A 20,271-nucleotide genomic window follows, 5' to 3' on the forward strand; every position below is an offset into this window, starting at 1 on the left:
CAGGATTGGTTCTTAGTACTCGCGATGGTAACGCCTCGTCGCGGTGAAACTTTGTACAATTTCACAAACAGATCGGTAGATCATCTATCTTCGAACATGTTTATTGTCGATGATCGTTGAGTCCTCGTAAAATTTGCCCGCGTGCCGGTTACACAGTTCGCGTGTGCATAACGGAAAATCTTTTGTAGATTCGTGAGATCGAGGACGTCGCGTGTGAAGGAAACAATATCGTTTTTTGAAGGCAAGCAAGAGGTACGTACGTGATAACGTCATATTGTCGTTATAACGATACGCTCAAATCCAAATCCTTTCGCTTATTTCTTTCCGGTGATTTAAACATCTTTTTTTATGGATTTCGCAATGCGAAGGGAATAATTATAAAACGGGGAAAAAAGAAAGAGAAAGATATGTACACATGTACATTTTTCTTATTGAATAATGTAATTTGGTATGAATTGCTTGAATACCGATAATAAATAGGTGCTTCTAAAAAAAAAAAAATTAAGTGCAGGTACTTACACCTTCTACTGCATTGAAAATGAATGAAGCTGAACGGGATAGACAAAGAGAGAAGACGGAAAGAAATAAAATGGAAAATACAGTCAACAATAAACATTGTTTCTTGCGCAGTAAATGAATTTTTTTGTCAATTTGAACGAGATATACTATTAATATTGCACTTTCAAATAGACTACAAATTGGATAATTGAAATTGATGCTTGATCCTGTTAAAATAGTAAGCAACCATCGAAAACATGATATTTAAGGTTAAATTAATCAGTATATGTTGGCATAGAATAAAATCATAATGTATTTTTTTATTTTTTAAATATTAATTTATTAATTAATTATTTAAGTAAATCTTTGGCGAAAATGTTCTTTATAACAATATTACAATTTCAAGTTACATAAATCTTTTTTATTTTTACATTAATATGATAAATGATTATAATATCAGAGTCACTTTGATAAGTCAATGAGTAATTAATTTATCAGTAATGTCTTGCTGTATATTTTATTAATCTAGATAGAATCAATTCGATGAGTTAAAAGAAAGATTAGATTAAGGATAGTGATATGGATGAATTAGGCAAATTTTTCTAATGAATTGACTATCGATTAATTGGTATTTGTTTTGAAGTAGGTTCTAAAAGAAAAGCACGACGCCTTCTATACAAGGTATATATCTGCGTAACAGAAAATATATAAAACATTTTGTTTTATATATGAATTAAGATTTTGTATACAAAACTTTGGGCATCATTATGTGTATCAAAATCTTAAAGATAGAAAATTTGAAATTTAATAAGAATAAAATACAATAGTTTTTAGTTAGGAATTTGCTGTCTTTTATTGTGTTTTTCATCTTATCTTTAATATAACAAACAACAAAGATCGCATAAAAAAATATTGCAATGAAGAATGTATTATTAGAAAAACATGTTTCCTTTAAAAGCGCGTACAATGTATGGAATTTCCTTAAGTTTTAATGGACGAAGTGCAATTCATAATCCCTTCATGCAGGATATATGCACAATTATCTCATCTAATTGCTATAACAAGTAGTAGCAAAAACAAGCTCTTCTTTGCTGCGTGAAAAAATTTATACAGTATACAAGTTGAGGTTCAATTTAAAGCGTGATACAAAACTTGATATCTCAGAATAGAGGGAATAAAATTATATATATTTATTATTGAGAGGGAAAATTATAATTCTTAACAAGAATATTTCATTTTTTGACTATATCATTTTTTGACTGTATCATTTTTTGCTTTATTCTGAGAGAGATTAATGCATCACATTTAAAACGTACCTCATTCTGTATACGACTAATTCCTTTACTTTATGCTTTACAAATATGCTTTACATATGCTTATCATTCTAATTGTAAGGCGTTTGTATTACATTATATGTAATTATATATGAGAGTATCATTATATTCTTAAATAACATTCTTTTTATTAATTCTTGAGACATAAAGCTATGTTCTCATGGTATAGAAAGAGAAAGTATTATATTGAGCATAATAGATGCAATCATAGATTTATGAGATCAATTACGAAAATAATAATGAAAAAAGAAGAATTTGATTGTTTATGGAGAAAGGATAACTAAAATAATAATTTATTAATTAAAATGAATAAATATTTAAAAAATATAAAACTATTTGAATAAAATCGAAGCAACAAGTTTCAAAAATTATGTTATTTAATTCTTTTGTGTAACATTCATAATAATATTAATTGCTATATTACTTTTAACATTTGAGACTAATTCCTGATTGTCCATCCATTGTGCATCCACGGGAATATGTTACATCTTATCTTTTTACACCATGAGCGTGTTATAGATTTATTCGTTCTCTTGTTTCTTGAATCCTCTAGTGAGTTTGTGTAATTACTTGTAGCGAATAAGTCAAATGATTACATTCAGAGATAAAAATATAAATTATGTCAAAATGACGTAATTATTTACTACAAAGCGCCGATCAAATGTCAGAATTATTAGATGCTTTTGAAGGGACGAGAATTGTATATTGATCAGAGATTCTCTGCATCTCTTTTGGTAAACTTATATTCCTTCAATTGGAATAACATTTATGCAAATGAGATATTATAAATGATACAAAGTAACAGTTGTCGCCTTCGAGATGTAGTCATTTCTGGATGCAACTTCCTCAAGAAGTATCTGTAAACGTCCAATCTGCGATTCCTTTCTAAAATTTTTTTCAAATCTTCAATTCTTGAACGCAAAACACTCATAAATTTTAAAAATTTTTATACTCGAATTTTCAGAATTTTGCAATATGAGATAAATATTGTATTCGCAATTTAGATTATTCATCAAGAAAATGATTGATAAAAACAATTATCACATTTATCAAATAAAACGAAGACAGTATCACTTATTTAACATACAATGATTATATAATTGACTACATATTATAGGAGACTCAAAGAATTGTTTACATAGACGGTGATTGAGAATTGCAGTATATGAAGTTCATATATCATTTTAGCTGATAACTTAAACAAATCAAAAATAGAAAATAAATAAAAAATACAACTGAAACTAATCCTAATCATTTATAAGTTTTCAAAATTATACACTTCAGCGTAATATATGTGTTGTAAGATGAATCATTTTTTAATTGTGTAACGAATGACTGTTTGAAATATATTTGTTATAGAAAATCGAAGATCAGAATTCGAAAAACTTATACAAAAGGAAAAATCTCTTGAATCATCGTGATACATATCGATTAGGAAAATAATGAAACATTGAAATTTAATTTCCGTAAGGATCGCAGAAAGGATCGAAATATAGTAATTATCAGAAACGACCTTAAACCTCGAAGGCGTCCCACTGCTACGCGATCATGGCAGCGATCGGGCTGAAACGCATGATTTTACTGAGGAGTATCCAAGCGACCGATGCGAGGGCACAGAGGGTGACTCCACCCCATCCCAGGTCCATGCTCCATGCGGTAGTGAACTTTCTGGCCTTGAGGACACTGCGAGGAACAGGCATGCCGATTACGCCGTCCTCGGGACCACCGTCCACTACTAATTTGGTCCCATGGTCCCTCTTGAAATGAATGATCGTCAGCGTAAACAATGCGAATGTTGCTGAAATAAAAATCAGCGATAATCCTAATTTAATCGCCGTTGTTTTGATTGCTATACGCATGGGGTGTATGATAATACAATAAAGTTCATAGGCATATTTTTTTCTTTTTCTAAAATATATAATTTATCTCTTTGTTAGTATTCTATCCAAGTTTCATTCGAATAAAAAAATTTCATTTCTGATACATATAGTTATTTCAGTACTTATTCATTTAATAAAATATTTCTTTATTATGTCAAAATAAGGTGATATTAAGATATTCATGATATTTTGAGATTCTTGATAAATGGATAAAATGGAACTAAATCTTTTACTGAAAATCTTTTACTTGAAGTCTTAATACATTATTACTCTATCAGAATTATATAAATAGTTATACCTCTTTGCAAGGTATACTTGAAGTTTTGATACATCAATCAAAATTATATAAACAGTTAAATGATAAACAATTAAATTATATAAATACTTAAAATTATATTAACCTGCAAGGAGGTACATTACTCCCGTCACAAGCACGGCCGATATCTGATGCCTGCATAGTCCGAAAAATCCTATAAGTGCGGCGCATCCTAGAATAATTAGGCACACTAAAGAGCATGAGATACTTAGATTCTGCATTCCTGAAACAGATTATGGAGCTTGCGATTATTCAATTCAATTATATCGATTCTTATAATTATGTTATTTCTATATATATTTGTCGATTGATTGCAAAATAGGAGTTGTGTAAAATGAGTAATTATCAATCATGTTGAAACAATATATGTACTAGGATACAAAATCAATATTGCACTATATAGATTAATTTAATTTGTTGTTTAATATTCACTTACGATTTTGCCAAGCTACGCGTATTTCTTCATGCGGTTCATTCGGTGTCAAGTAATTGATGCATCTCTCTTGCGGGAAACCCACCTGACTTAACAGCTGTATCTCTTCCTCTAAAAAAAAAAAAAACACAATTTGTTGATAAACTATAATTTACTTTTTTCCATTTAAATAGATAGAATTTTGCTTATTATAATGCGAATTGGCCAAGGTATTTCTTTCAAGATAAAAAAAAATCAAAATTAAAAATTAAGATTAAAAAAAAATCATTGCGATATAATTTTTTTTATTTCTTACAGATGTGCAAGTTTTCGTGCCGTTCTATCTTTTATCGTTTTTTGGATGAGGATTTATATAAGCTTATAGATATGTGAATTAAATTCGTACACATAAAATATGTTTGAACTCAAATATTTTTTCATTTATCTATTAATGTTATGTTCTTCAAAGTGGTATCCCCTGCGTTTATACATGTAGTCTAGTAATGTTTTCAATTGAGAGAGTAAAAAGTGATTGCGAAAGGAAGCTATATTTATGTATCGTTTCAAGTTTCAAAAAGTTGTCGAATTATAAAAAAGCTATGTAAAATAGTGCGGTATCTTACGATTTTTGACAATTATCGCATCGTCATACAAACAATCATTAACACCTTGGCCACGTGATATAAATGCGCAAAAACGATGCAGTGCTAGGTACTGTACTTGGCGTGTTCAGGCACTATAAAGGTACTTTTCTGATAAAAATAACTAAATGAGACAATTAGGCTTCCAAATTCTTCGAATAATCCAAGGTTGCGCACGTTCGATTAAATGAAAGAAGGTACATCGACTATATTTTTTTATATCAATGCAACTTTTTTCGCAATTGTATCTAGATATTGACATACAAGATGCTCGAAATTTGTGGAATTTTGCATCAATTTTGATTAATTTATGAATATTTACGATTTTTTCTTCAAAAATACATATCGATTTATAGTTTTTAGATTTTAAGCAACTAATAATAAATGAAGGAAAATTTCTATAAGATATATGTTTCAGAGAATTACAAAGGAAGAATAAATTTAAATAAATTTAAGTGAAAGATTGGATTAGCATTGACATCGGCTATAAATTTTATCAGGAAAAGAAGTATTTTGTTTAGAAATTGTTTAGAAAAAAATATTTATTACGATTTTTTTCGAAGATTGACATTATCTAAAAATCATTATGACCGTTAAGAACTTTCTCTAAAATATGATTCTTTTTAAAGTAATCTTGTCTTAAAATTAATATAAAGACTTTATTAAACATTATTAAAGAAGAAAACCATGTTTATATACAAGGGAAATTAATAGAAAAATTAATATTATTTTGTAAAAATACGATAAGTATCTTTTGTAAATTTATTGGAAGGATCATGTGTTTATGTTGCATATATATGTGACTATATTTAGATGCTACCTTGACTTTGTCCGGAGATATCGAACCGCCGAATCGCATAGTTTGAACAGTACATTCATATGATCGCGTGACCGTGAGATTCTCATTTTTTCAGAGGATTTGAGCAAAACGATGATTCTATTAACCTAGACCTAATCTTCGTTCGTTTGCCGATTCATAAAATCGATAATGTTTCTATTGACCGACAAATACGAAAAAAAAAATATATGAACGGTGTCAATATCTGATAAGAATTTTAAATAAGATATCAGAGAAAAATAAAACATGTGATTTTGGCTTTTTATTTAAATGCGAATAATATTTGTTGATAATTTGTTCATTATTTTTATATCTTTGGCAATGTAATAATAATACTTGTAAATAATTAAAATCATAATGTGGAAAACATCTATAACTCGTAGATTACTCTGATGAAATAAATAATAGAATTATGTGTATTTTTTCTACATTTCTAAGATAATATATCAAGAAAACTCTCAAATCGCATTTTTTTGCCGTTATTCTCTAAAACATATTAAAAGGGGAAGGGGAAAGAAAGCTGTTTATGAATAAAAAAAGTTGATTGCAATCTTAGAATAGAAATTATAACGGTTTGTACCTGACAATGTAACACACATAATCCAAATTCCGCCGTGCATAGGAACCAAAAAGGACGAACTTTTAGTAACACGATTAGTTCGATGATTATCGGAAGACTTTAGCATTGCCACCTGACCGTCCAGATACCACGTGAGATTGACGTTTGCATGAGATAGGCCTTCCTTGTCCCAGCTGATCTCTTCCCAATGATCCGACATTATCGCACCGCATAGAAGCCCCGTCGCTGAGAAATGCCAACAAAATGCAATTATTTGACGGTGCAAAAGATTTCTTGTGTTTATCAAGTTTTGTTTTATAATTAGATAAAGTTTCTCTTTTATAATAAGAGATCAGAAAATTTCTGTCCAATGTCGAAATCAGTCATAAATGTTGTGATAAATAATTTGTATAATAATATAGTTTGAGATTGTACAATTTTATTTTCGTTAGACATTTAAACACCTTTACAGCATTTATATTATCAATTGTGAAAGAAAAAATTGTAATAGCGCAATTTAAAATAGAAATTTTTATTTTTATTACACTTTTATCGTTAAATGTTTCAGTAGACACTTCTTCAAGGAGACACGATAAAATGTCAAGATCATGCTCGGGCTTCATTCCGATCAAAGTCTATATACTTATCGATATATATGCAACTCGCATTGTTTCACGAATTTCTTTTCAAGAAAGATACACTGCGCAACAGATCTTCACACATGCTTCTTAGGCAACATAAGAGAGGCTGAAGATGGAATTTATTTTTCGCGGAATGCGAAAGAAAAATATCTTTTCTTTACCTGCGAAAGTCAACACGAGAGTGGCGAAGAGGAAGACGAGGCGCGGACCGGGACCCCGGGGTACGCGGGTCGGCTCCATCTGTTCTCGGACAGCGGCGCCTAGGGCGACGCCTGCAAGCGTCGCTCGCGTCCCCCGACTCGTTACTGGCCGATGTACGCCCTTGGAACTCGCTCTTCCTTTCTCTATCTCTATCTCTCTTTCTCTCCCTGGATATCCTCGCGATGCGGACGCCCTCGTCCTTCCGCGTCGAAGCGCCACGATGAATCGACCCACGCGGAGAGCCACCCTCGTCCGTTCTTCCCCACCCGTGGATGCTGCGGATACCCGTCTTATCACCTACATGCCGTTTCTGCGTCTTGCGAACAATCGAACTTTAGCTTTTGCTAAAGCAATTGAAGAAAGAGAAAATAAGATTGCTTTATAACTGATTATTGACCATTTGTATTTTATTAATTAAATCTGTAGACAAAATATATTTAAATTCCTGGCCCGTTCATTCAGATTAATATTCTCTCTCACGATAGAAATCTTCTACGTTTATATGTATATATATATATATATATATCTAGACAAGAAACTCGAAAACAGCTAGAGAACATTATTTTGCTAAAAGATTTAATTATTGTCTCTTTGCAACTTTGAATATATTTGAAGTTCCTTTCATATTTTTATAATTTGTTTATCAATTTTTTTAAATTTAAATTTCAGATTTGCAAACTTTACCTTACAGTTTTTTTTTCTTTTTAATACAATAAGGGAGATAACATACGTATTTTGACTAGTTTTAAGATCTCTAAAGATTATTTTCAAAAAAAGCATTTAATTTGATTTGTGTGTGTGATATGCGTACACTATCAGGAAAAGATCTATGAATTTTAAAATATGTTTTATGTAGCAATTTTATATCCATTAAATCTCAATAGGGATTGAATATCATACATCTGCATTTACAGTCGTAACACATATATGTTCGTCAACGCTATCAAGCAAGCATGGCAACACGTTTGATTCAGTTTCTGCTTCGCAGTGCAATGCATTTACAAAAGGATGATGTAATGGAATATAGAGACTATTTATTTACTTTTTTTATCTAGAGAACAATGTTCTCTCACGGTCATCGCTTGATTTGACTACCACTTCATCCGCGCGTCGTTAAAATGCAAATTTCTCGCTTGTTGCCACTTCCAAAAATGCAAGTGATAATTCTTTGTGTATACGGGAACTTTCTCGTCTTTCTTCCTTAGATGGCAGATCTATCGGAGGAAGTGCCGATCAAGGATGCCGCGACGGCGATCTCCCAGGGCAAACGTCATCTCCTAGTACGCGATTACAACTTGGCGGTGGTTGTCCTAGCTCAGGCCTGCGAACTCCTTGCCCAAGAACATGGTGAGACGGGCGACGAGATGGGCGAACTCTATCTGCTTTACGGACGAGCCCTTCTGGGTCTAGCACGTGAGGAAGCAGGGGTGTTGGGGGGCGGTGTACCCGGCTCTGAGGAAGTTAGTCAGGATGAGCAAGGTGAAGAGGAAGAAGAGGAGGAAGAGAACGAGGAGACCATTACAGAAAGCAGCAACGGTATGGAAAATAGCCCTTGCACATCGAATGATAAAGAAAATGATAAATCAGAACTGAAAGAGAATGAAGATCCAAAGGATACAAAGAGTGAAAAGGACGAGAAGATGGAGAATTCCAAAGAAGATAAAATAGTCGATAGCAAAATCGAAGAAAAAACACAAAAAGAGGAAACTCCTGGCTGTAGTCGAGATCCTGATGTATACAATGGCGAGGCTTCTGGAAGTAGTATGAAGAGAGAGGAGGATGAGAAGGACGGGGAGGCAGAAGAAGAGGACGTTGAGAAGGAAAACGAGGACGATGTGAATAATTTACAGGTGATTGATCTTTTTGATGAGTTTAAATATCGATATTGTATTGAATCAATTGTTTTTAATATTCAATTTTTTTTCTTTTAGATTGCCTGGGAAGTCTTGGAACTGGCAAAACTGGTACTGCTAAAACGCGGATCCTCAGGTTGGAAATTGCTAGCTGAAGCATATCGTCTTCTAGGCGAGGTGGCAATGGAAGGTGGCAACCACGAGAGTGCGCTGATTGATTTCAAAGCTTGTTTGAATCTGCTGGAGAAAATGACTCCACGCGACCATCGTGCAATTGCCGAGATCCATTATCAACTCGGACTGACTCATGCAATGGCAAATAATTTTGATGCTAGCATCGAGCAATTCAATCAAGCATCTGCGCTGTTGGAGGCGAAGATTGTGCACCTGAAGACAATGCAAAATAATCCACCTCAATCCGAGGATCCCTTTTATACTGTTGAAGGTGAGATCAAGGAATTGCAAGAGCTTCTTCCAGAGATCCAGGAAAAAATTGCAGACATCAAGGACATGAAAAAAGAAGCCGATGTAATCAAAGAAATTAAAGAAGAGAGATTGAATGGATGCTCTAAAGATGGTGAAACGAGCGAAGCTTCCGGAAGTGGTAGTAATATCTCTAAACCTGCTAGCGATATTTCACATCTGGTAAGAAAAAAGCGTAAGGCGGAGGATGAAGAGGATATAGGTTCTGTTTGCAAAAAACCAGCGCAAGAAAAAGATGTGGCGTGAAAGGTGCGAGTATTTGATTTCATGATGATTAGAATAATCTGAACTCTGATAAAAAAATACTAGAAAATGTTGATATTTTTCTCGATGATATAGAGAAATAGTATTTGCTGATGTATAAATAATGGTGTTTTTTACGAAAACAACAGCTTATCAATCAGTAAGAATTCATTCCCAATATAGATATCAATAGAAATAATATTTAATATCCCTTGAAATTAATAAGCATTCAAAATTTTTGTTACTTGAACATTTTATGATACACAAATTAAATGAAACAGTTTTATAATTGCGTAGTCCCATATAAAATACGAACAAAAATATCAACTATATAATTTTATTGATATAGGAAATATTTATCGATATAAGAAAAAATGTTTTTTGAAAAGGATTGTTTTCTAAAAAAACAGATTTAATTATTTGCATAACAATACAAATAGTCAGGATATGCCAAAAGTTACATTTTTGAAATTTATCTTAAAACCTTTTTTATGATATAGTACAATGAATAGGAATCGTTTTATGACTGAAGTTGATAGTTGATGATAATAGAAGTTAAAAGGATAAATCTAGTAGTAGTTTTTATCTTTTATTAAACATGATGTGTATATGTGTGTGTGTGTGTGCGCGCGCGCGCGCGCGCGTGTGTGTGTGCGTGTGTGTCTATATTTGTGTATGTGTGTGCATGTAAGGATACATATTGGGACAACCAATCATTTGTAGCTTATGTTCAATTCAAGTATCTCTTTTTATTTCTATGTTGAATTCAAATATATAATATATTTAGTTCCTATAGTTTGCCTAATGTTAGAAAAAGTATATGTATAATTCTACAAGCATTGAATCTCTGAATAGAATTCAAAATTGAAAAAAACCATTCAGTAATATATGTGCATATATATGAATATATGTTATAAATTGATGTTCTTCATATTTTTTGTGTAAAAGAAACTTTTGTTTTTAAGTAAAGGTGTTTTTCTATTTCTATTTTTCTCCATTAAAAATAAGTTTTTTTTAATCGTTGATTTATACTCCAGCAAATACATTTATAAATCAAAAACACACATACTGAACTATTTTGTATTTGGTTTTACGAAATGATTTGTTATAATCAAGGCTAAGTTTGTGAAAAAATTATATTCGTGTGAAGATAATCATTTATTTGAAGAAGAGGCTATTATAGAATTATTCGGAAAAGTTTTTGATCAAAATAATTCTGTCTCTTGTTGATTATTGTTATAGATATTTGGTTAGTATTTCTAAAATTTTTAACTAAAAAGTTTTTGAAATCTCGCAAATAAGTGAAAAATCGATTTGGCTCTATGAAGATTTCCGGAATAATTGGAAAAAATTACGTTTTTTTGTTATAATATGGTATTTTTATTATAATATGGTGTATCAAAAAAAGATCATAATGATTCAAAGATATTGAGAGAGAAAATTTATGTTATTTCTTTATTAGAAATAACTTGAATATTATAATTTCATAATAGATCTCTAGTGTAAAATGATGTATTTATTATAGTTTAGTGTAAGAGTTGAAGTAGAACAGAGAGATCAACACCCAGTACCATTTTGAATTATAAGACATAAGAATATAGTAGTAGAGGAATAAGAGATTGTCTGTGTACGAATATCATACTAATAAATGTTGGAACAATACTTTTTTTTATATTCGTATGCATCTTTATCATGATATAATTTATTGATATAACTATAATATAACAGAACTATGCGTGAGAAATAAAAGATTTGCAGATTTGTAATTAAAATAAAACGATGTTACATGGAAATACCACATGTCGATATGATATTCTTATCGACAGTTTAAACGTGACTTTTACCATCTGTTGTTTCGATTTATAATTCTTTCCAGTTAATATAATTGCCGAAAAAGCGTTAGTGTATAAACCGTATGTCTGTCTAATATCTAGCAATGTCTAGCAATGCTTGAATGTATGTATGCATATGTATATTTTGTTAGGGATGATTAATGATGAGACCAAATAAAACGTTAATGTGTGTAGAGATTAAAGATAATTAAATTTACAAGAAAAAAAAATCTACAAACATACTAACCGATTATAACAAGAAAATATTTGAGCATTTTTAAACAAAAAATAGTTTATATATATGAAAGATATAGATCAATATAATACAATACTTGTAAGTACTTTAATGACTTTATAAAAATAATAGTAAATTACAATTCTATATTATAATCGTCTCAATATAAAATATATAATGTACTAACATATTTCAGAGTTAATATATATATATATATATATATATATATATATGACAAATATGGATCACGAGAAATGCACAAAGAAACTCAAGCTTGAGGAATTTCCTGTTATAAGTGAAGGGAAAGCACAGATAATAGTGACAAATAAAAAAGTCTTCTATAATCCAGTTCAAGAGTTCAACAGAGATCTTAGTATAGCGGTATTAACAATATTTGCACAAGACAGATGCAACAAAATGGTAGAGAAAAATAATTCAACGGAAGACAATAAAGCTAATATACTATGTGATAATGAGATGAATACAGAGAAGCAGAAGGGAATTACCATATTGGAGGCTTTATCTGCAACAGGTTTGCGTAGCATACGATATGCTAAGGAAGTGAAAGGTGTTCAACAAATTGTGGCCAATGATATTTCTGCAAAGGCAGTGGACAGTATTAAACAAAACATTTTGCATAATGGAGTTGAAAATTTAGTAACGCCTTACCATGAAGATGCAACATTGTTGATGTATCAACGTAGACGAAATCGTTTTGATGCGGTTGATTTGGATCCATATGGCTGTCCTTCGATATATTTGGATGGAGCAGTGCAGTGTGTAGCTGATGGTGGTATACTTTTGGTTACTGCTACTGATATGGCTGTACTAGCTGGCAATACTCCAGAAACTTGTTATTACAAATATGGAGCAATATCGATAAAATCAAAGTCTTGCCATGAGATAGCATTACGGATATTACTCCAATGCATTGCATCTTATGCAGGACGGTATGGACGATATATAGTACCATTATTATCTATAAGCATTGATTTTTATATAAGAGTATTCGTTAAGGTATATACAGGCCACAATAAGTGTAAAGAAAACTCTAGCAAAATAGGGATGCTTTATCAGTGCAATGGATGTGAAAGTATGACCTTTCAATCATTAGCAACAAAAAAACCTTCCAATAATTATAAATTACCGAATGCACCTGCAGTAAATCAGCTCTGTAAACATTGTCAATATCGGCAACATATGGCAGGCCCAATATGGTTAGGATCTTTGCACGATCAAGAGTTTGTATCACGACTGTTATGCAACTTGAATAACATAGAATTAGGTACATCAAAAAGAATGGAAGGTGTCTTGACCATGATACACGAAGAACTGGATATTCCATTATATTATAATCTGGATCGTTTAATGTGCATAGTTAAATGCGATGTTCCATCGATATTGAAATTCAGATCAGCGTTACTGAATGCAGGATACAAAGTATCATACTCGCATGCGAGTAAAACCTCCATTAAAACGGATGCGCCAAATGACGTGATATGGGATATTGTGCGTGCTTGGGAGAAAGAGCATCCTGCAAAACGGGAGAAGCTGGCTGAAGATAGTCCGGCTGCCCGTATACTTAATGCATCGTTTACAAGAGATATTTCTCTCGCAGAACATCCCCTAGCAAATCCAATTTCTCGTCAGAGGCATTTGTCACGCTTTCAACAAAATCCCACTGTAAATTGGGGACCAGGCGTTCGTGCAAGAATCAGAGTAGATCTTGAAGATATGGTGGAAGATTCGAAAAAAGTGAAAAATCAAAATAAAAATAGTAAAAAAAAATTATCTGCTATAGAACAACAAGTAATACAAGAATAAACACAAAAAACTTCTTGTAATTTGTACACTCGAAGTTTACATCTCAATATATATATTTTGGACAAATATTTTAACTCTTTTTTTATTAACATGTCAAATTCAAGAAAACTGCGATATTATGTATACGAATAATTTTTGTAACTAGCTTTGTAGGATTATTTATGTCCTGACAAACAAATGGCGAAAAAATTAAAGTAATTTGTGTCTGTGAAAGAGATATATAAGTGTTACATATCCTTGTGTATAATATAGTTGAATCTTACTTTGTACACTTTTATCAGAGATTGTAGTTTTTGCATTGTTGTATGCAAATAATGTATTTTATTTTATAATAAGATGTTTTTTTTTTATAAATTCTGTAATGTTATTTATGCATACTTCTAATGTTATTTTATGTCAATTACAGTATTCAAACTTTAGTGGAAAAAAAATATTAGAAAGATTTATAGAATTATAAAAGTAAATGTATTTTTCAAATTGCGCAACTATTATATTGATTAATTTTTTTAGATAAAAATTTTTTAAATAAATAAAAATTTAATTTTTGAGAAATATTTGATATGTTCGTACCAGACATGGGAATATAATATCACATTTTATCAATATACTATTTATTTTTTAAATTATTATATATTAATGTCTAAATGAGAATGAAAAATTAATGATCTATTCCCAGATAGCATAATTATATTCTTTGATTATTGTATTTAGCATCAAATATACAATTTTGAGAATATTCTTACAGAATTATCTGTGAAAATTGGTAGAATATTCTCGTGTTAAAGGAATATTTTATAAATCTGCTAGAACATTGTAATTGAGAACGATCGCATTTTGATGTTGCATTTATGCAAATTCATAGATAGTTTTTTTTACTTTATTAGAATATTCAAATATTATAGAATATTTATATATTCATTGAAAAAAAATTTATAGAATGTTTATAGAATAGATTTATGCTGCCTAGGTTATGATGACATCTTAATAAAATTTCCGATTTGTATATAATATATATGTGTGTGTGTGCGTGTGTGTGTCTCGTCAATTAAAATCAAGCATAATAAGAAACCATTACATAATGCAATTTTTCAGTTGGATTTTTGAAATTTGATAATCTTCAAGATATTTTTAAACAGACTATATCTTATGCATATCATACATGACTTGGCACAAATATGTTCTGTAGATACTTTATCATTACTATCTGGCATTATTCGTATATGTTATTCTCGTTAAAAAAACAAAAAACTTAATATTTTTTTAACATTTTTTTAACTTATCTTGTATATTATCGTGTACAGAGATTTATGTGCTAAGACTTTTGATAAATATATATATGGTAAGTAGGAATAAGAACAAAAGTCTGATTATTTACATTGTCTGTTTGCTTCAATAAAAATTTTACATGATGTTAAAAAGTATTTTATTTTCGATTCATTAGATGCCTATATAACATTAAATTGTATGTCACGATATTGCGTGTCTATTTGTAATGCAGCCATTATCTAATCTAACTGATACATGTATAGATACATATGTATCTGTCGCAGCTAATCAATAGAAGAAGATTTAAAGCAACAAGTAATATCTTTATCACATATATTATATCAATGCGATTTTATATTTGTGTAATTTTTTATTTGAGACCGATTGATATAGAAAACAAGATTGGAGGTGGTATTACGTAATGACTCTCCATATTATAAATAGCACAGTGAATTGAGAAACAATCGTTACAATCTACGAGTAGCGTATTCATACAGTCAAGAGTAGACGTTAATATTGTGCCGGTAAATGTAGCCTTTGATGTTTTATTGTAGATATGTCAAGCGAAACGCAAGTTACCCGAAGTGCATAAATAACAATAATAATTGAGTGTATTTTCACACACATTTAATGATATTTCTGGTTTCTAGAATATTTTGGTGAATATTCCTTGAAATTTCAAAATGAAAATAGAAGAGATATTCTAATCTTTATAACATCATAACATAATCATATATAATCACATTTTTTTTTTCATTAATTGTAAGCATCAAATTAAATTGCTGATTAAAATATTTTTTTAATAAAAATAGCAGCATATATCTGACATTATATTTTTTAACTTAATATAATTAATCTATTATGATATAATTTTAATTATAATAATTAATTTGCATTAACAAAAGAAAGATTCTAAAAAGTTTAATTATAAATAAAAGCTAAAGAATTAAAATATGAATTTAAAAAAAATATAAGATTTTTTCTAGTTGTCAGGCGAGAATTGTGAATTCGAACAATTGTCGGTATTTGATTTGATATTTTCTAATATGTCTTTCTTTCTCTTATAAGATCATATATTATTCTCTCAATATACTTGAGATGTGGCATTGTCGAATCTTCTAATTCTTTTATATACTTATACACAGTTAATTAACATACTTCTAAATTTTATAAATATTTATTTAATTATTTGTCATTATTTAATTGTTATGATTGCACAGTGATTTAATTTCATATACGATATCAAGTTACATATTTACATATAACAGTATTATATAAATTTTTCCAAGTAACAAGAGATTCTTTGTGTCACAGTGCTTATTTTCACTAACAATTTTGTTATTCCTATTTCAGACTGTTTCTGCCGACGATCACAATGCCTGACATTCCAACAGTCACGTTCTCTAACGGATATAAAATGCCTATGTTAGGGCTCGGGACTTACAAAGTAAGTTTTTTGTAACATTGTGCACATATGATAGTGATAATATATGTAAAAATCATGTCATAAAAGAAGCACATCATTTATTTGCGCTTGTTTGAAATTTAAATAAATGTACGATAAAATTTAGCAACTAAAATATGTACGTGTGTGTGTGTGTGTGTGTGTATGTTCTACGCATGGTGTGGAAAATCTTTGCACAGAATTAATAAATTTTTTAAGATAAATATAATTATATTCTCTTTTTTCTTAACAAATAGTCCGTGGATAAAAATGCAGGAAGAGCTGTTAAGGAAGCGATAGATCTCGGATATCGCCATATTGATACAGCTTTTTTTTACGGTAACGAGAAAGAGATCGGGGAAGCTATTCGCGAAAAAATCGAAGACGGTACTGTAACCAGGGAAGATTTATTTATTACTACAAAGGTAAGTGTCAATGTACGATTAAATACGGCTTAAATACATTAATTTAAAATCTTTAACGTTTTTGCCATTTATTTGATAAACTCAATCCGTCTTTTTAAATTTCAATAAATATAAACATTTAAATTAACTAAAGCATTTTGCTTTGTAAATTTAATTAACATTTATATTATTTTGTTTTCTTTCAAAGTTGTGGAATAATTGGCACAAAGAAGAGTTGGTTGTTCCGGCTTGTAAAAAATCATTGGCCAATCTTGGTTTAGAGTATATAGATCTCTATTTAGTTCACTGGCCATTTGCTTTCAAGGTAAGTATTAACGTAAAAAAATAAAAATTTATTAAAATCAGGTTTTGAAAAAAGATGAGCGAAATCTAACTTGTAAAACAGCTGAATTCGCTGTTATAATCTTTCAGCAAATATCTTTATAATATTTATCTGAGAAATATCATACGTTTTTCTAGGAAGGAGATAATTTAATGCCTACAGATAAGAATGGAAATTTGATTGAATCGGATGTTGATTACCTGGAAACATGGAGAGGAATGGAAGAATGCGTTCACCAAGGATTAACTCGTAGCATTGGGATCAGTAATTTTAATTCCGAACAGATAAACCGTTTACTTGAATCGGCTAAAATTGCACCGGTTAATAATCAGGTATGGTTAAATATTAATCAATTTTTTATTTTCTAATATTTTTTTAATTATTTGAAGAAAATATTAGTTTCGATAATCCCTTAAAGAATACAAAAAATACTTTACAAAAAATTATCGAATTTTTAATCTTATTAATAATGAGATGTATCGAAAATAATATAAATGCACGAATAATCGAATTTACTGTGGTACAAATTTGCTTTGATTTTTTTCATTCATAAATCACCTTTTCAATTCTATTTATCTTGTTTTACGTGCTTAATGCAGTATTATGTGTTATATTATAGAGAATATATTATATTAATATTTATTATATGTGTTTTCTATATATTATAATACTGTAAGATTTTATTTTAATATTTAAAATTTTTTTTTATTTTAATATTTCAAAATTGTAGATTGAAGTTAATATAAACGTAAATCAAGAGAAATTAGTAGATTTTTGCAAGAAACGCAACATTACGGTAACTGGTTATTCTCCTTTGGGACAACCCGGAAATTCATCAGGTATTGAAAACAAATTAGATAATCCTGTGGTGCTGAAGATCGCAAAAAAATATAATAAGACTCCGGCGCAAGTAGCGCTTCGATATGTGGTATGTATAATAAAAAGAATCGGTAAAATCGTATGTAATTAACAAATTTGAAATGTATTTTATTATTTTTATAGTTTCAACACGAAGTTGCACCAATACCAAAATCTGTAACTAAAAGTCGAATTAAAGAAAATATGGAATTTTTTGATTTTACATTGACATCCGATGAAATGAACGCTATCCGAAAACTCGGCACTGGAGAAAGAGTAGCAGGCTTCGCTATGTAAGTATTATAATGTATTAAGTGTATTATTTAGCTCTTTCCATGAATGAGTACTTTGATCAATTTAGTCAATATTTCAATTAAATAGTATTTATATTTATATTTTTTACCTGTTATACGTTTAAGAATAGTTAAAAATCTGAACTGTGTGATTTATCATAAATTGTTTACAATTTAACATTTTCCTGTTTCTGTAATAACTTCTTTTTTATTTCTGTGTTTCAGAGCGAAAGATTTCAAGTATTTTCCTTTCAACATTCCATTTTAAATGAAATCAGAATGAAAAAGAAAGAAAGAGACATGTATTTTATAAAGGAATAAAAAGGAATATACAAATGAATAAAACAAAAAAAGAATTTATATGAACATAAAGAAAACTTTATCAAATAAATCTCTTATATATACATTTAAGAAAATATACTTTCTAAAATATAATTCAAAGATGTTTTTAAAATAACTTTAATAGTCTCTCTCTTTTTTCTTTCGATAATCTAGCAAATTTAAATGAAAAATGTCCAAAAAAGATATACATATTAATTAAATCATATAAACTTAGAAGATTTTATTTATTAATTAATTTAATAATGTTTTTCGAAATTTCTGATCAAATAATGTCATGAATTTATTAAAGTTAGAAACAGGATAGTTATGATACGTGTACATTACATACATCGTATATAATCATATTAGTATCCCTTTTAAAAGAGCACATGTTCTCACAGTGGTATTTGATGCTCGTTTCGACCCTTGGTCTAGCCAATTACAGCTATCAACTGCTGCGAAAAATTTCAAGGTCTGGGCCAAAATCATTCGTGTGTATTTTTGCATTTGATTCATTCGTCTCTCTTTCCGAATTCCATTTGAAGCTACACGATAAAGCACGTCTTAATCTATATTTGCAAATGTCACGCGTCATAATATTTAATACACATACACATATACACATAAATCGAGATATGGAAATGATGAAAAATGGAATATCTGAAAAACTTTTGTTTCGGTTATATCTGTATCGTCACGTACATGTGTACATTATACATATATGAAATAATTATATATTCTGATTATTTTAGAATATAAGTTATATCCATTAAAAATCATTTTACGCAAAGGCTTTATTTTTATTATCTAATTTTAGCAAAACTTATGGATTTTACATTATACAATTTATCGCATATAGTTATTCATCTATTCATATTTTTTTTTTTCATCGAAATTTGATCTATATTTTTAATTGCTTATTATAATAATTATCAATATATTAGCGATTGATTGTCAATGAATAATATTAAATTGTCATGAAAGTAAAATTTTATTTAATTTAAGTTTTGAATATATATATATATATATATATATATATATATATAAAGTGGATTACAAATTAAAAATTCGATTATTATTAAAATTAAATATTTATCAATTTTTTTCTTCAAGAGCAAGGCTTCTGCAATCATTATTCGAAAATCGCAAGATATATATATATATATATATATATATATATATATATATATATATATATATATTATCCGGAAATAATTATCAATCCCATCGGGATATATAATAAAGATGTAAAATAAGTAAAATAAAAATTATAAATCTCAGAAGGAATAGTAAACGTAATTATTATATAATAATATAATTAAAATAGAAAATATATGTGTACTTCATGCGATGTATATATATATATATATATATATATATATATATATATATATATATATATATATATTATCGTCGAATTATCGCTTTGACTTTATTAGATAATACTGTGTATGAATAACACATTGATCTTCCAAGAAATCGTCAAGGGCTCAATTCATATATTGCTCCAAATGTTTCTGAACGATTGCTGTAATTTTCCACAGCGTTGGTT

The 20,271-nt window shown here is 29.4% G+C and overlaps 3 protein-coding genes across 4 annotated transcripts; 2 read left to right on the forward strand and 1 right to left on the reverse strand.

The window, feature by feature from the left end:
• The first annotated feature begins 107 nt into the window (after positions 1–107).
• Positions 108–14,119, forward strand: LOC126850380 (probable tRNA (guanine(26)-N(2))-dimethyltransferase). The gene is made up of 5 exons (XM_050593299.1): positions 108–252; positions 8,526–9,170; positions 9,252–9,898; positions 9,996–10,004; positions 12,203–14,119. Exons 2-5 carry the CDS (start codon positions 8,526–8,528, stop codon positions 13,788–13,790), a joined length of 2,889 nt encoding a protein of 962 aa, XP_050449256.1. The 5' UTR covers positions 108–252; the 3' UTR covers positions 13,791–14,119.
• On the reverse strand, positions 885–8,496 carry LOC126850322 (uncharacterized). The gene is made up of 6 exons (XM_050593193.1): positions 8,363–8,496; positions 7,281–7,595; positions 6,500–6,724; positions 4,465–4,572; positions 4,114–4,251; positions 885–3,630 (listed from the first exon to the last, which is right to left on the reverse strand). Exons 1-6 carry the CDS (start codon positions 8,397–8,399, stop codon positions 3,371–3,373), a joined length of 1,083 nt encoding a protein of 360 aa, XP_050449150.1. The 5' UTR covers positions 8,400–8,496; the 3' UTR covers positions 885–3,370.
• A 1,320-nt stretch (positions 14,120–15,439) lies between the features above and the next one.
• On the forward strand, positions 15,440–19,449 carry LOC126850331 (1,5-anhydro-D-fructose reductase-like). Of its 2 annotated transcripts, none has more exons than XM_050593206.1 (8): positions 15,440–15,580; positions 16,410–16,503; positions 16,758–16,925; positions 17,113–17,229; positions 17,385–17,579; positions 17,978–18,175; positions 18,250–18,398; positions 18,624–19,449. In XM_050593206.1, the coding sequence occupies exons 2-8, from the start codon at positions 16,432–16,434 to the stop codon at positions 18,664–18,666; spliced, it is 942 nt and encodes a 313-aa protein (XP_050449163.1). In that variant the 5' UTR covers positions 15,440–15,580; positions 16,410–16,431; the 3' UTR covers positions 18,667–19,449. The 2 variants fall into 2 exon arrangements, with proteins under 2 accessions (XP_050449163.1, XP_050449164.1); XM_050593207.1 differs by having other exon boundaries at positions 15,568–15,715.
• Positions 19,450–20,271: the final 822 nt, after the last annotated feature.

The sequence above is a fragment of the Cataglyphis hispanica genome, chromosome 6 (assembly GCF_021464435.1).
Source record: "Cataglyphis hispanica isolate Lineage 1 chromosome 6, ULB_Chis1_1.0, whole genome shotgun sequence".
NCBI lineage: Eukaryota > Metazoa > Arthropoda > Insecta > Hymenoptera > Formicidae > Cataglyphis > Cataglyphis hispanica.